A 16442-nucleotide genomic window follows, 5' to 3' on the forward strand; every position below is an offset into this window, starting at 1 on the left:
CATATTTTTAAGTGCATAAATTCTATTCCCATGCACAAACAGCACGGGAATTGCAGTTCTCAACAGGTGCTAAGTCACTGCTTTGTGATTGTGTTCAAAACATCTGATTCCAATCTTCTATCTTCTGTGGAGATTCTGTACTATTGTCCTGTTAAATGTGTTTGATAGAATATCTGTAGAAGTGAGCTTCCTGATCCATGACAAACTGTGGTGCAAATATTTCTTAACACACAGGAAAACAAATAGACACATACTGTGATAGCATTAGGGGTCTCATGCTTATTTTACTTGCTGTAACTTACTCATGTAGAACTAGTGACATATACAACACAACACTCTTCTCTTCTTGTCTTAGCCCAAGGAGACAGTGGTATCTCGTTGGCGTGCTGACCCTTGGGCCCGGGGGTCCTATTCTTATGTAGCGGCTGGATCGTCTGGAAATGATTATGACTTGATGGCTCAGCCAATTACTCCAGGACCAGCTATTCCAGGTGCTCCCCAGGTGAGAGAATCTACAAATGCAATTATAAATGACTGTCATGAGAACTTAATAGGATTTCAAAAGCCATTTGTGAAACAGGAGCATTTGGTAATTCATCCATTCCTCAGATACTCTTATGATTAGAACTGGTCAGAAAACAGAATTTTCTCTGGAAAATCCAACATTTCGAAATTTATTTTTGTTCTAAATTGGAAAAAGAAGTCAAAATTTTGAAACTCCTGAACAGAAATTCAAAAAAAGTCTATTTGGAAACATGGAGATATTTCATTTTGATTATGTCAAAGCATTATAATAAAATATATAATAATAAACATATTCTAATGTACAATATTACATTGTGATACAGGAGGGCCAGGGAGCAGTGGGAGAGTGGTAGAGGGGAAGTATATAAGCCCTAGGCTAATTAAGGTGTGGTTCCCTGAAGACTGGGGAGGGTTTCTACAGCACCTGTAGTCAATTAAGGCCCTGTTAGCAACCTAATAAAACGCCCTGCTTCAGGCAGTCAGGAGAGAGAACTGGAGCTTGGAGGTGTACTGTGAGACTTGGAAGATCAGAAAACCGGAGTAAGGGAAACCCTGCCCCAGCAGGGGAGGGAGACTTCCTCCCCCAGCATCTAAGGGCTGAAGGTACCTCACCCAAAGGGGAAGAGAGTAAGGACCCACAGAGGTTGAGAGGGGCTGGGACTCAGAGTGAGGAGCAAACCCAGACCCCTACCCTGATTCCCTCCTTTACCACCTTCCAGGGCCACTAGTGGGGCCCTCAGTGCCCCAAGAGGAGGGGCAAGGGGTGGCATCTTAGCCCCCACCCCCGCCCAAGAAAAGCGCAGGACCCACCATACTACATCGGCCATCTTGTCACACATGGTGTTAGGAGTGGGATTTCTGCACCGTGAACATAATCCAGAGTGGGTCACAACCATCCTTCCTCAAGATGGAGGATCTGGTCAAAGCACTGGTGCAAGCCACTGCCGCCCAGCAGAAGGCTACCCAGGTCCAGGCAAGTGCCCAACAGGAGGCCCTGCAGCAAGAGACCAATCACCTGCTGATGACCCAGGCCACCCAAGATCGGGCCATGCTGCAGGAACTAGAGAACCAAGTGAAGGCCCTTATGGAGCTGAGCTGCGGGTATGATGGGACACATTCCCCACGGGCCAGCTACTGTCTGCAGAAAATGACCAGGGAGGATGATGTGGAGGCGTATCTCCTGGCCTTCGAGAGGACAGCCCTGAGGGAGGCCTGGCCCCGAGACCAGTGGTCAGGTATCCTTGCCCCATTTTTGTGCGGGGAGCCCCAGAAGGCCTACTATGAACAGACGACAGAGGAGGCAGCAGCTTACCCCCGACTGAAGGCGGAGATCCTAGCCAGGGCAGGGGTAACGACGAGCCTTGCGAGCCTGGAGGTTCTATGAATGGCAGTACTGTGAAGACAAGACACCGCATTCACAACTATTTGACCTAATCCACCTAGCCCGGAAGTGATTACGCCCATAGGCTCTCAATTCAGAGAAAATGGAGCTCCTGGTGCTGGACCACTATACAAGGGGACTACCTGCGGGCCTCCAAGCCTGGGTAGGCCAGAATGATCCCTCCACCTATGACGAACTAGTCACCTTGTAGAGAGACAACTGGCAGCCCGTGAACTGTTCGAAACCCCATGAGGTGAAACACGGCGTTTCAGGAAGCCAGTCTCTACCCCAAGGATGATTGAGAACTCCAGGAAAGCCATAGCTGGGAGAACAGGCACCAAGGAGCGGCCTGAGGCCCCAAAGGGACCTAGGAGTCCGGGGGGAGAGGGTTGGGGAAGCGAGTCAGAGGGCCCAAGAGAGAGGGCAACCTCCGGAATGAGATATCGCTGTTATGAGTGTCGGGAGTTGGGGCATATAGCAGCCCAGTGCCCTAATAGGGAGGAGCCCATGCAATGTAGTCTGGGGGATCCCGGGGACCAATGTGGCCTAATCAGCCTGGTGGGGGTTGCGATGGCCCAATATGAGTACACCAGGCCAGTAAAGATGAATGGCATCCAGACCATAGCTTTGGTGGACTCTGGGAGTGCTGTCACATTGGTCTCAGGTCACTCCAGTCCACTCAGTTGGTCTTGCCCCACTAACTTCCCTATGTCCATGGCACAGTAAATTTCTACCCCACAATTCCAATACGGATTGAGATCCAGGGAAATACTACAAGGATGACTGCGGGGGTGTCCCCAAGCTCCCCTACCCAGTCTTAATCGGCAGGGACTTTCCTGGGTTTGAGAGCCTACTCTCCCCCCTCCGTCCCCCCCCAATTGAGTTAGGGGAGGAAAGTAAACCCCGAGCAGAATGTGAGGTACCCATGGATGACCCTACCACAATTTTTGCTGGGTTTTCCCCTAGAGTTATTTTCACCCCCTGGGAAGTACCGGAAATCCAGACGGGAAAGGAGGGCAGACAAAAGATTAGGAACCAGGATCTTGGCGGCAAACCAGAGAACTGCCCTGGTTGGGAGGGGGCTCCGTGGAGACCCAGAGACGGCCCCCAGCACGAGCGGAAGCACCCCAAAAGAAGGAGGGGAGCCCAAGTCAATAGAATCAGGCCAGATTGGTCCCGCACGCAAATGTTTTGGGCAGGACCAAGCCGATAATCCACTGTATGCGAATGTGAGGGAGGAGGTAGTAGAGGTAAATGGCGTGCCAGTAGAAGGGAAAACCAAAGGCACGGGGCCATACTATATAATCAAGCAGGATCTGTTGTACCGGGTAGTGCCAATATGGGGAGAAGTAGTAGAACAGCTCTTGGTGCCACAGAAGCACACAAGGGCTGTATTAGAGTTAGCTCACAGTCATCTGTTTGGGGGACATTTAGGAGCAGACAAGACCCTGGATAGAGTCCTAAGAAGGTTCTACTGGCCAGGGGTACGGGCAGAAGTCCAATGCTATTGCACCTCCTGCCCAGAGTGCCAGCTGCATAGTCCCGGACCTCAGTTAAGGGCCCTGTTGATACCCTTGCCCATAATTGAAGTTCCTTTTGAAAAGATAGCAATGGATCTAATAGGCCCGCTAGAAAGAACGGCCGGGGCCACTGAAGCATACTTGTCATCCTGAACTATGCTACACGGTACCCTGAAGCCATTCCTTTAAGAAACCCCATATCCAAGGCAATTGCAAAAGAACTGGTGCAGGTTTTTGCTAGGGTAGGCATCCCTAAGGAGATCCTGACAGATCAAGGGACTCCCTTCATGTCGAGCGTAATGAAAGACTTATGTATCCTGCTCCGCATCCAAGCCTTGCGGACCTCGGTCTATCATCCCCAAACAGATGGTCTGGTTGAGCGATTTAACCGCACTCTCAAGAGTATGATCTGAAAGGTGGTGGCCCAAGACGGAAAAGACTGGGATACCATCCTACCATACCTGATGTTTGCAATACGAGAAGTTCCCCAAGCATCTACTGGTTTCTCCCCCTTCGAGCTAGTGTATGGACGCCACCCACGTGACATATTAGACATTGCGAAGGAGGAATGGGAGGAACAATCCAACCCAGGGAAGAATATCATTGCACATGTAGCCCAGATGAGAGAACGAATAGCCCAAGTGATCCCCATAGTACGAGAGCATTTGGAGAAAGCACAAGAGACCCAACGAACCTACTACAATCGTCAGGCAAAAACACGGAAATTTCAACCAGGAGAACGGGTGTTGGTGCTGGTACCAACAGCAGAAAGTAAGCTCCTGGCCAGTTGGTGTGGACCCTGTGAGATCGTGGAAGCCGTTGGGGAGGTGAATTATAAGGTAAAGCAGCCAGACCGATGAAGGCCAGAGCAGATCTATCATGTCAGCTTACTGAAACACTGGCGCGATCGGGAAACATGCCTGGCCGTCCTGCCAGCTCCACCCCAGGCAGATGGCCCACAAGGGCAGGTAAGGATATCCCCCGAATTAGCCCCAGAACAACAAACGGAGGTCGTCAAAATGATCCAGCGGAACCAAGATGTGTTCTCCACACAACCAGGCCGTACAACGTTGATCCAACACCATATCGTCACCTGTCCCGGAGCAAGGGTGACAATAAAAACATATCGCATCCCGGAGGCAAAAAGAGAAGAAATTAGGGCAGAAGTAAGGAAGATGCTAGAACTTGGGGTTATTGAGGAATCCCACAGCCAGTGGTCCAGCCCTATTGTTTTGGTCCCCAAGCCTGGTGGCACCCTGAGGTTTTGTAATGACTTTCAGAAGTTAAATGAGATATCCCAATTCGATGCCTACCCAATACCACATGTTGATGAGCTGGTGGATCAGTTAGGCAAGGCCCGATACTTGACCACCTTGGACTTGACAAAAGGCTACTGGCAGATTCCCCTGGCTGAGGATGCCAAGGAAAAAACCGCTATCTCTACACCTGACGGCCTCTTCCAATATACCGTCCTCCCTTTTGGGCTCCATGGGGCCCCCGCAACTTTCCAGCGATTGATGGACAGATTACTTCGACCCCATGCCAAGTATGCTTCTGCCTATTTAGATGATCTGGTAATCCATAATCCTGACTGGGAGACGCACCTGGAGGAAGTGGAAGCGGTACTAGGTACTCTTAGACAGGCTGGCCTCACCGCTAACCCATTCAAATGTGCAATAGGGCTAGCTGAGGCCAGATACCTCGGGTATGTAGTCGGAAGGGGCCTGGTGAAGCCCCAGTGGAACAAAGTGGAGGCAATACAGAAATGGCCCCAACCCAATTCACAAGAAACAAGTCAGAGCATTCTTAGGGATAGTAGGGTACTAACGACGGTTCATCCCTCGCTTCGCCACAAGGGCAGCGCCTCTGGCGAACCTGATAAGAGCTTGGGGCCCAGAGATAGTTAAGTGGACCGAGGAAGCAGAAGAAGCTTTCACAGACCTAAGGACGGCCATTTGCAGCCATGCAATGCTCATAGCCCCAGATTTCACAAATGAATTCATCCTACAGATGCCTCAGAGGTAGGACTTGGGGCCGTCCTTTCACAGATGGTGGGGAATGAGGAGCACCCAATCCTTTACCTCAGCCGAAAGCTCCTGCCCAGGGAGCAACGGTACGCCGTAGTAGAAAAGGAATGCCTAGCGATTAAATGGGCCATGGAGGTTTTACGGTACTACCTACTTTGACGGCGGATCACCCTTGTGACAGACCGCGCCCTACTCCAGTGGATGCACACAAATAAGGAGAGGAATGCATGAGTGACTAGATGGTTCCTGTCCCTACAACCTTTTCACTTCCGGATCCAGCATAGAGCCAGAAGTCAACACAGCAACGAGGACAGCCTATCACGACAACACTGTCTCTCGTCCCAAGTAGCCCAACCCCATGGTGTTGAGCAGGGCGGGGGGGATATGTGATACAGGAGGGCCACGGACCAGTGGGAGAGTGGTAGAGGGGAAGTATATAAGACCTAGGCTAATTAAGGTGTGGTTCCCTGAAGACTAGGGACGGTTGCTACAGGTTAATTGGAGCACCTGTAGTCAATTAAGGCCCTGTTAGCAACCTAATAAAACCCCCTGCTTCAGGCAGTCAGGAGGAGGAGGAAGGAGAGAGGACTGGAGCTTGGAGGTGTGCTGTGAGACTTGGAAGATCAGAAAACCAGAGTAAGGGAGACCCTGCCCCAGCAGGGGAGGGAAACTCCCTCCCCCAGCATCTAAGGACTGAAGGTACCTCACCCAAGGGGGAAGAGAGTAAGGACCCGCAGAGGTTGAGAGGGGCTGGGACTCAGAGTGAGGAGCAAACCCAGACCCCTACCCTGCTTCCCTCCTTTACCACCTTCACTAGTGGGGCCCTCGGTGCCCCAAGAGCAGGGGTAAGGGGTGGCATCTTAGCCCCACCACCACCAAGAAAAGCAGGACCCACCATACTACATCGGCCATCTTGTCACAAAATAAAAAGGTAGAAAGAACATTTTACCTTATTGAAACGAGAAAGATGAAATTATTTGTGTTCACACTTTTCCATTGAAACTTTCATCGAAATAGAAAAGTTTTGAGTTCGAAGCTGTTTTCTCCACCTGAAAACTCTTCCATCAAAATTTTTTTGACCAGCTCTACTAATGAACCTTCCTCTTGTGCTGTTAGTTCTTGCAGTAAAATGTTTCAGCTGCCTGATGGCAGTGAATGTGCTTAGCTCTTAGTCCAATCCTCCCATTCAAGAAGTAAAAGTAAGAATTTGGCTCATCTTATTCCATGAAAAAAGCCGAGAGGTAGATGATGCTATAACAGAGGTTCTGGAAATTAGCATAAATCGGTCTAGTACATCCTCTGCCTGTCAGGAAGCATGTACAGAAATAAGTGTCATTCACAAAGTGTCTTCCCAGCCCCCAAGTTGCTTGAGGCACATTACAAAGATTCACAACAACAAAAATATCAATTCAGCTCCACCTTCGCCATGATGCAGCAAGGGGCCACCCTGTAACATGTATCCACATCGTGTAGTGGGGGGAAGGAATAGGTTGTAATAAGTTACAAGAAATGCCTCCGAAGAATCATTTTAAAACATTTTCAAGGTGAGGAGTGATGGGATAATGTAGAAGGGATTAGGGAAGTGTCCATACCTTAGGAGCCACAGTGAAAGTCCTGTCTCCTGCTAACCTATTGAGCAAATGGTGGAATCCCTAAAAGCAGGGGGCTTCTGAACACCTCATGGTGAGGCTCCAGCACCAGGGTCTTATTTAGTCTCTCTAAATACTGTTATGGTGGTTAAATCCATTAGTTTAGCCCCTGATATGTTGCTGGATAGTCTGCACCACAGACTGTAATGTACAAACCGTTAATTGTCTCAGGTTTTTCCTCTCTGCCTTTATTCAGACCACAGTATGTCCGTGTTCACTAATGAACTTTTAATGCGCAGTAGCAGCAGGGTCAATGGAGATGCTTAGTGTGTGGCATGCTGAAACGCTGTAGATTTACACCCCAGCTCGATGTGCAGTACGTGTTCGTGTAGACAGGCCTTTAATCAGGTGTGGTGGTGTGGAAATGATCAAACATGTAATGTTGAATGCACAACATTCTGTGTTCTCTCTCAGTCCAATTTCTGGCTTCAAAACCGAACTCTATAATAATCTTTTTTTGCTCTAATGCCCAGCTCCCTCGACAGCTAGCAGTAAAGTGTTCCCTTGCAACACAATACAAGTCTTTTTAAAGCTGAAAATTTGTGATAGTTGGGAGGCAGATGAGGATTCTCCTCTGGTCAAGGGGCATTTGTTGAAGGAAAGATAACATTCCCTGAGATTACCTAGTTCATACCTAAACCAGCTTCGTGCAGCAGAAGTAACTCTGTGACTAGGAGAAATGTTTATTTTTAAGTAGTTCGCCTGAGAAATCTAGCGTTTGAGAGCGAGAACCTGAGCTAAGTCAGCTATATGACACTTAACAATGTGCTGTTTGTTCTTCTTCCCAGCCAATTCCTCGCCTCTTCTTCGCAGGAGAACACACAATTCGTAATTACCCAGCAACGGTCCATGGTGCTCTACTGAGTGGGCTGAGAGAAGCAGGGCGTATTGCAGACCAGTTTCTTGGAGCCATGTACACTCTGCCACGCCAAGCTACACCTGGTGTGCCCACACCACAGGCCCCTAGCATGTAAGGGAGATACAAGCTGCCGGACAGAGGAGTGATGGATTCATAATGCATTTGCTGTGAACTTGTTTTTGGGAGCAAGATGTCTTCGTAGTCTGTAGCAGTAGCCACTGAAAGCACTGTGCCAGAAGTCACTTAATAGTCACCCCATTGGAATGGCCTTTATGAAATATGATGAAATATGATCTGACTATTGCCCATGCACCTGGTATACAGATCCCTGTCTGTCTGTTTTTCCAAGTGTATATACAGTCTCTTACTGCCAAACTGGTCAGGAATTCCTATGGTAGTGCAAATACATTGGGAATCCAAGCTCCTGGTGTTTAGTTGGATTTCTTTTGGCACATAAAGAACCTACTGGCGTGTTCACAGTTCAGTAATTGCACAAAAGGTTTCAGACTCTAATAGCTGGTTGTTGTTGGTAACAGTGTAGAATTCGTCTCTTATGTGGATTTTTTTTGATTGTTTGTTTTTGAAAAAAATAAAGTTTTCACCGTGTTCCTCTCTTCCTCTTTCATTTGAGAATTAAATTGGTGCAGTTGTTTTTCCTCAGTAGTAAAAGCAGAGTTACAAGTAATGCTCATCGCAGAACCACTCCAAAATAGTCCTTAAGCCACTGCAATGTCATCACTCACTTGGGATAAATAGCCTTTGAATCAGGGGATTGGAAGCCAAGTGGGTGCCCTAACCACCAGGCTACAGCATTATTCATTCTCTCCCCCTTCGTGCACCCGCCCCCCATCCCCATAACTGTTTAAGTATTTATACAAAATGGAACAGCTTCAACAGGAGAGACTGAGGGAGCCCCACAACAGAATATCCCATAGCTCAATGGTCAGAGAGGGAATGTGGTGAAAAATTGAATTCTGGTCTCCCACATCCCAGATATATTCTCTAGCCTCTGGGCTAAAAGTTGTCAGAGAATGCAGCAGCGTCTCCTCCTTCTCCCGCATTTCTTGCAAGAATGGCTGACCTCAGGAGAGGGGTTCCCAGCTGTGAATTGCTACCATTGAGAGGTGCCTCCTTCAACCTGGATTTAGATGCCTAACCGCCTGAGGGGGTGGGGCTTAGGACACATTCCTCTCCTCAGCCTCCTCTCCTTTGGCTATCTTAGGCAGCTCCCCATCTAGCATACAGTCTTTTGTGGATCCCTTTCCTAGATGTCTGTCTCTCTCTGTTCATTGTATAGGGAGCCTGGGCACCTAAGCTGGCTTTGTGGGTCCCATTGTCATTCCAGTCTAGGCATCTAAGTTCCTTTTGCGTATCTGAGCCTCAGTTCTCTAACAGAATTACTGCCATTCTTCAGTCTAAGACAAAGTATTAGCAATTCTGGTCCCTTTCAACTGCAAAAAGAGAGCTGCAGGCTCAGGTGAGTCAGGTTGCTTAATGTGAAGAGCTAGACACAGGAAACATGAGAGAGAAATTTTTAAGTAATAAAACCTGAGGCAAGAAATCTGTTATACAGTCTTCTGCGTGGTGGCCTTGGTCTCCTGAGTATCAGTCACATGCACACCTAACTTTGGGTTTTCGGTAACTTTTAAGCACACTTTCAGATGTTGAGTTTCTTGAGTTCTCCAATTACAAACGAAATGAGAATGTACACTCTTCAGTGCAGGGTCATCATCTTTTTGGCTAGCATGACTCATAGAATATCAGGGTTGTAAGGGACCTCAGGAGGTCATCTAGTCCAACCCCCTGCTCAAAGCAGGACCAATCCCCAACTAAATCATCCCAGCCAGGGCTTTGTCAAGCCTGACCTTAAAAACCTCCAAGGAAGGAGATTCCACCACCTCCCTAGGTAACCCATTCCAGTGCTTCACCACCCTCCTAGTGAAAAAGTTTTTCCTAATATCCAACCTAAACCTCCCCCACTGCAACTTGAGACCATTACTCCTTGTTCTGTCATCTGGTACCACTGAGAACAGTCTAGATCCATCCTCTTTGGAACCCCCTTTCAGGTAGTTGAAAGCAGCTATCAAATCTCCCCTCATTCTTCTCTTCTGCAAACTAAACAATCCCAGTTCCCTCAGCCTCCCCTCATAAGTCATGTGCTCCAGCCCCCTAATCATTTTTGTTGGCCTCTGCTGGATTCTTTCCAATTTTTCCACATCCTTCTTTTAGTGTGGGGCCCAAAACTGGACGCAGTACTCCAGATGAGGCCTCACCAATGTCCAATAGAGGGGAATGATCATGTCCCTCGATCTGCAGGCAATGCCCCTACTTATACAGCCCAAAATGCCGTTAGCCTTCTTGGCAGCAAGGGCACACTGCTGACTCATATCCAGCTTCTCATCCACTGTAACCCCTAGGTCCTTTTTTTGCAGAACTGCTTCTTAGCCATTCAGTCCCTAGTCATTAACATGCTCTAGGGCAGTGTTAATGAGTTTTAGAAGCCAGGAAGATGTTGGCTGTTGCTCTCTCTACTTCTCTATCTGCATTTCTGGACTCTGTTTTTTGCAGTAGGGTAACTTTAACAAAAATTAAATTGCTAAATAAATGTGACCATTTGGTAAAAGTTACTGTTGTTTCTCTGCAGAGGTGTTTGATAGTAATCTCACTTCTGTGTAATGTGCAAAGCCTGCCAGATGTCTTTCGTGGAGCCATACAGCGTGCTGCTGCCAGGCGTTTTCATGCTAGTGTAGAGAAGTGCTGCAGCAATCAGTGCACTCTGCAGAAAAGAACATTAGGTTCTTATTTAAATGCCCTCAGCCGATTTATTATATAACCATTAGGAATGAAGGAATCATTTTAGAATTGCAGACATGATGAACACAGATACTGAACTACTCCATTTGTCTTCACCTAGCCATGTGTCCTACTTGTTTGTCAGATGTGAGCATTCCTAACAGGGGGGATGCTCTGAGCTGCACTAGCTGACTGTGGCCCTAGGGATCCATATCGCAGCTGGAGTAGCGAGAGTGCAATGTTTTCCACTAGCCCACCCTATCCTGCTTGTGTCTGCACTGGGAGCTCCATGGAGGAAAGGCAGCAGCTGCCTGCTGCAGACTCCTCCACAGTGAGGACTGGAGGGATCTGTGCACTCCCTGAGTGGGGCAAGAATCAGAATCTCATCTTTTTCTCTCGTGTTAATCCTATCAAACAGGGTCTGCTCTACAAGTCCTCTCCCTCCAAAGTGCTCTGTTCAGTTTTATATTATGCTGCTCTACAGCCAAAATGCTTCTGAAATAAATGTAGTCAAACTTTACTAATTCTGGGTCACTGAGAACGAAAATGATGCTTAAAATTGTTGATTGGCTCTAGTTTTCAAGATATGCTATTGGGTCAGTATATACAACCCTTGACTTGGGAATGGCCAAGGATAAGTGAGTTATACAGGGAAGGGATCTCAATTTAAACCAGAAATGTCTAAAATACATCTTTGACTGGATCTATGAACAAATCTATGACTGGGTTTGGACAGTACTTGCTTTTTAGGCAAAACAATGAATGATGCAATCTGAAGCTGGTATTGCGTCATACATTATATGAATTGCATCATGTTATTCCTAGAAGTCATGGATGATGCATCACTCTGCTGAACAAATTGCCCTATATCAGCTCTAGAAATCATACAGTGTCGTGCTCGCTTATTTGTCAGTGTTTGATTTTGCAAAGGGACACATTTCTGTTTAGCCAAAGTGAGCAGAGATGCCTCGTACTTGTGTGAACAGTGCAAATAACTTCTGCTATGTTTGTGGTGAAGTCACTTTTGCATCACAAAAGCGCAGTATAACCACTGTGGTTAAGAAAGCCTATCACCTTTATTTTGGCTGCAAAATTGGAGATCAGGACAAGAGGTGGGCCCCACACATATGCTGCAACACTTGTGCAACGAATCTTTGCCAGTGGTTGAACAGGAAAAGGAAATCTATGCCTTTTGCAGTGCCAATGATTTGGAGAGAGCCAACAGATCATACCAGCAATTGTTACTTCTGCATGGTGCCTCCAGTTGGGAAAGGTGTGTCAAAGAAGAAAAAGTGGACTGTGCATTATCCAAACATTCCATCAGCTATACGCCCAGTACCCCACGGAGAAGGACTGCCAATTCCTGATGCACCAGAATCATTCTCACTTGAGTCAGACGAGGAAGAGGATGAAACTTCTGGTCCTGAACCATCAATGTCACAGGACCCACATTTTCTCCCATCCTCCTCCTCTGAAACACACATAACACAAGGTGAACTGAATGACCTCGTCAGGGATTTGGAACTACCCAAGAGTAAGGCAGAGCTGTTGGGCTCCAGACTACAGCAGTGGAATCTCCTGGCAGGTGATGTTAGGGTTTCCATGTTCCGTGACCGTCAAAAGGATCTTGTCCCATTCTTCTTCATGGAAGGTGATCTTGTAGCCTGCAACAACATCGATGGTGTGATGGCAGCCCTCAACATCGTTCACGATCCAGATGAGTGGAGACTGTTCATTGATTCATCGAAGATGAGTCTTAAAGAGGTTTTACTGCATAATGGCAATGTTTTGCCATCAATTCCAGTTGGTCATGCAGTCCATATGAAGGAAACCTATGACAACATGAAACAACTTTTGAGGTGCATAAACTATGACCAACATCAGTGGCAGCTTTGTGGCAATTTGAAGGTTTTTGCTCTCTTGCTTGGTCTGCAGACTGGATACACAAAGTACTGCTCTTTTCTCTGCAAATGGGATAGTCATGCAAGAGATTCCCACTACATCAAGAAAGATTGGCCACTCTGACAGTCATTGGAGCCTGGGAGGAAAAGTGTTCAGCATCCACAACTTGTTGAATCAAGGAAGATTTTGTTACCACCCTTACACATCAAGCTGGGTCTGATGAAGAACTTTGTCAAGGCCATTGACAAAACACAAGCAGCTTTCAAGTACCTCCGTGGAAAATTTCCAAGGTTAAGTGAAGCTAAGATAAAGGAAGGTGTCTTTGTTGGTCCTCAGATTCGTGAACTTCTTCGACATGATGCATTTGACCATGCACTGCGTGGCAAGGAAAAGACGGCATGGAAAGCCTTCCAGTTAGCGGCAATAAATTTTCTCAGAAACAACAAGGCAGACAACTACAGGTTGTTGGTGGAAAACCTCCTCAAGGCATACAAAAGCCTTGGTTGCAACATGTCACTAAAGATACATTTTTTGCACTCTCATCTAGATTTTTTTCCACCGAACTGCGGAGCAGTGAGCGACGAGCACGGCGAGCGATTTCACCAGACATTGCAACAATGGAGAAACGCTATCAGGGCAAATGGAGCCCATCAATGCTTGCAGACTATTGCTGGACAGTGACCAGAGATGCTCCATTTAATGAATACAAGAGACAAGCCAAGAAGCGCCGAGTAGACACTGAATAGGACTAAACTATGTACATAATAGTTTTTTGCCTTTTGTTTCATAATAAATTTTATTTATATAACCCTTTTGCTGATTTTTAAAATGTTACATAAACAGGACAGGTGAAATATTATCATGTAAAGCAACCATAAACACATGAAAAGACCTAGGTTTACAATTTGATTAAAACTCTATCTACACAATATACATAGACATAAAATGTAAAAACTTAAATATCTTAGAAACAGCCAATCAGTTTTAATTGTCATATTTGAATTCAGCACATCAAAATACATAATAAATAGCACATTTTATCTCTGAAGCAGACAACTTCTCAAAAATTGTAGACCAGTATTATCTATCACACCACATGCTCACATGTCCTCATTTATGACATCTCACCACTACTTCTTAATCGGCCTGTCTTTTTCCTTGAATCTTGATCTGTTGGACTCTTACCCACATAGTTGTCGGGACTTTGCATTACACCACCAGACCATCTGAACCTGTAATCATTTTTTCATTTATGGGTGTTACTTGAGAACCCCTCCCATTGGTGTAGCTAGTGTCTACACTGAAGCATTTCAAGTGTAGACAAGCTCTATGTGTCTCTTAAAAATGGCTCCTAACCTTGAAAACTTGACCCACACAGAGGGCTAAGATGGGAAGTGAAGGGAGTGTACCAGACCTAGAAAACTGGTTGACCTTTGAGGGGGGGCCACAGGACTGGCACAGTGCTACAGAGACAGCAGAGGGGCCTAACCAGTTACTTTGGGGCCCCAAAGAATTCCTGTTCACTGCCAAGCAGAGTATGAGAGGCAGTTTCTCTAGATTAAGGAATGTGGATTCATCTGACTCTCCACAGGTCCATGGGCTATCCCAGAGGTAATTGTCCTGTTATGTTCCTTCCCTCTGAAGCACCGTCATTGGCCGCTGTCGGAAAATGGGATACTGTGCTAGTTAGACCATTGGTCTGACCTAAGTATGGCCATTCTTATGTCCTGATGCAAAGAAGGATGGATGGGTGAATGAGGGCATGTGTGGGCTCTCAGTGACTGGAGGATGCATATCCCCTCCCAAGGACTGATAACACACTTGGCCTGCTGTCCCAATTTTGTGGGGTTTGTATCACTGATCTGGTCAGCAGATAATAACTAGCAACTGGAAATCCATCCATATGACTGGACAAAACCTGTATTTACCACCAACCACAGTCCCTTGCATTCCAGGGCCTGTCCCCAACCAGTTCCAGAGTTTGGTGCATGTTGTCCTGGCTGATCTCTAAAGAACTCCCTGCCTGGTCTTCTGGAGTGATAGGATTGTAACTGGCAGGTTTGAGGAATCTGAAAGAACTGGAAGTTGTCCTAGAGAAGTTGTGGGTTGCCATTCTGAAAGTGAAGCCCACCCAGGGCTAGATTCACAAGGGGGTCTTAGGCACTGAATTGCCACTTTAGGCACTTATGTCCATGATTTAAGCACCACTGACATTCACAAAACCACTACTCAGTTGCTGACTAACTCTGCAGGTGCCTTAGCTTCTGCTGGTGAAGTCCCTAGTCACCTACATTTCTGCAGCTGGGCGTGAGCAAACCTACTGAAGTCCTGATACCATTGAGTAACTTGGCACTTAATTTATGCCTAAGCCTGGGATTCACAGTGTAGGTATTTCCCTATGGGGACCAGTTTTCAGAGGCTCTCTAAGAGCATGCCTATCAGATTGTGCCCCACACACACCACAGTGGTGCCCCCCCTCCATTTATAGCCAATAGTGCAGTGGTTAGAGCACTCTCAGGTAGGTTGTGGGAGCTCTGGGTTCAAATTTCTGCTTTGCCTGATTTGGATCAGGAATATAAATCTGGATCTCCCACCTCCCTAACTGCTGGGCTATAGGGTGTATTGGGGTGGGTGTTTTTCAGTCTCTCCTGTTGAAATTGTTTTACTTTGTATAAAATAGTCAGAGGTTGCATGGAGAGTTCAGAACCACACTTCCTGGTCGGATTGGAGTCAGTGATGCGCAAGTCTTGCATTACCTGTAGTTCTAGAAAAATGGCAAATGCTGCACCTAACCCACCTTGAGTTTTGTCCCAGACTGGAAGGCCCTCAGATTAGGAAGTGCTGTGTATTCTGGGTCCATTGCCAAACACAGTAAGAGATAACAGTTATGTACTTGAGATAACAGAGTACTTTTCAAATGATGATAGACATGTTATTTCCTGCCTGTGGAGCTCAAACTGCTGCCAGAATTTTGTAGAGCAATTTGTTTACGAGTTTGAGATCCAATATTCCTTAAACATTGATCAAGGCCAAAATTGAGAATTAAGATTATTTTATAAGGTGTTTAGTGTCCTAGAAATACACAAGGCTAGAACAACACCATACCACCTGCAATCCAATGGGCTAGCAGAACACCTGAATCAGACTCCTCTCTATGCAGCAATTTTTGTAAAGGCAAATCAGGTACATTGAGATTGCTTTTTTTCTTATTTTATGAAGTGGGTGGTATTCCAGGAGTGTTAGCTAGTCATCTATTGGCTGCACACTTTATGTGGTGATGTTTGAGCATGAAGTTACTTCGCTAGAAATTGTTGAGTGGGGCAAATATTCAGAAGAAATATCACAATCCAATAGATAATGTAATCACTGGCAGGCTACCTTTGTTAACTTGTGGAAGCTATTAAAGTGCATCAATAAAAAGCCTCTCAATCATAAGGAGTGCTGTGATGCTGCACCCAATATTCTTCAAAATATTGTTATGGTATAAATATGGCATAGCTAAGATATGTTTTATGAAAGATGGGTCATGTAACATTTATGTATCTGAACTTAGGGATATTGACTATGTAACAATTACAAGTGTGGGGGAATGCCCACCAGACAGTAGGCAATCATCCTCAATGAGCCATTTAAGGAGGACAATAGAACTCTGAAGATACTAATCTCCCACCTTCCTGAGGAGCTTCCTGGGATGTTGCTTTGACCTTGCCTGTTCATCTGATGATGTAACCTGGTACGGAGTACCAACTTCGACACTGCTAGTATTTTTCCACTGGAAACAAAGGG

The 16442-nt window shown here is 46.4% G+C and overlaps 1 protein-coding gene across 3 annotated transcripts in view; it reads left to right on the forward strand.

Annotated features, from left to right (window-relative positions):
• The window catches only part of KDM1A (lysine demethylase 1A), a 157835-nt gene extending 149268 nt beyond the window's left edge, over positions 1–8567 (forward strand). For all 3 annotated transcript variants that reach the window (XM_054011584.1, XM_054011586.1, XM_054011585.1), the window contains 2 exons: positions 356–502; positions 7891–8567. In XM_054011584.1, coding sequence (XP_053867559.1) covers positions 356–502; positions 7891–8076 — 333 coding nt within the window. In that variant the 3' untranslated portion in view covers positions 8077–8567. The remainder of the gene's footprint in view (positions 1–355; positions 503–7890) is intronic.
• The last annotated feature ends 7875 nt before the right edge of the window (positions 8568–16442 follow it).

The sequence above is a fragment of the Malaclemys terrapin genome, chromosome 22 (genome assembly GCF_027887155.1).
Source record: "Malaclemys terrapin pileata isolate rMalTer1 chromosome 22, rMalTer1.hap1, whole genome shotgun sequence".
Taxonomy (NCBI): domain Eukaryota; kingdom Metazoa; phylum Chordata; order Testudines; family Emydidae; genus Malaclemys; species Malaclemys terrapin.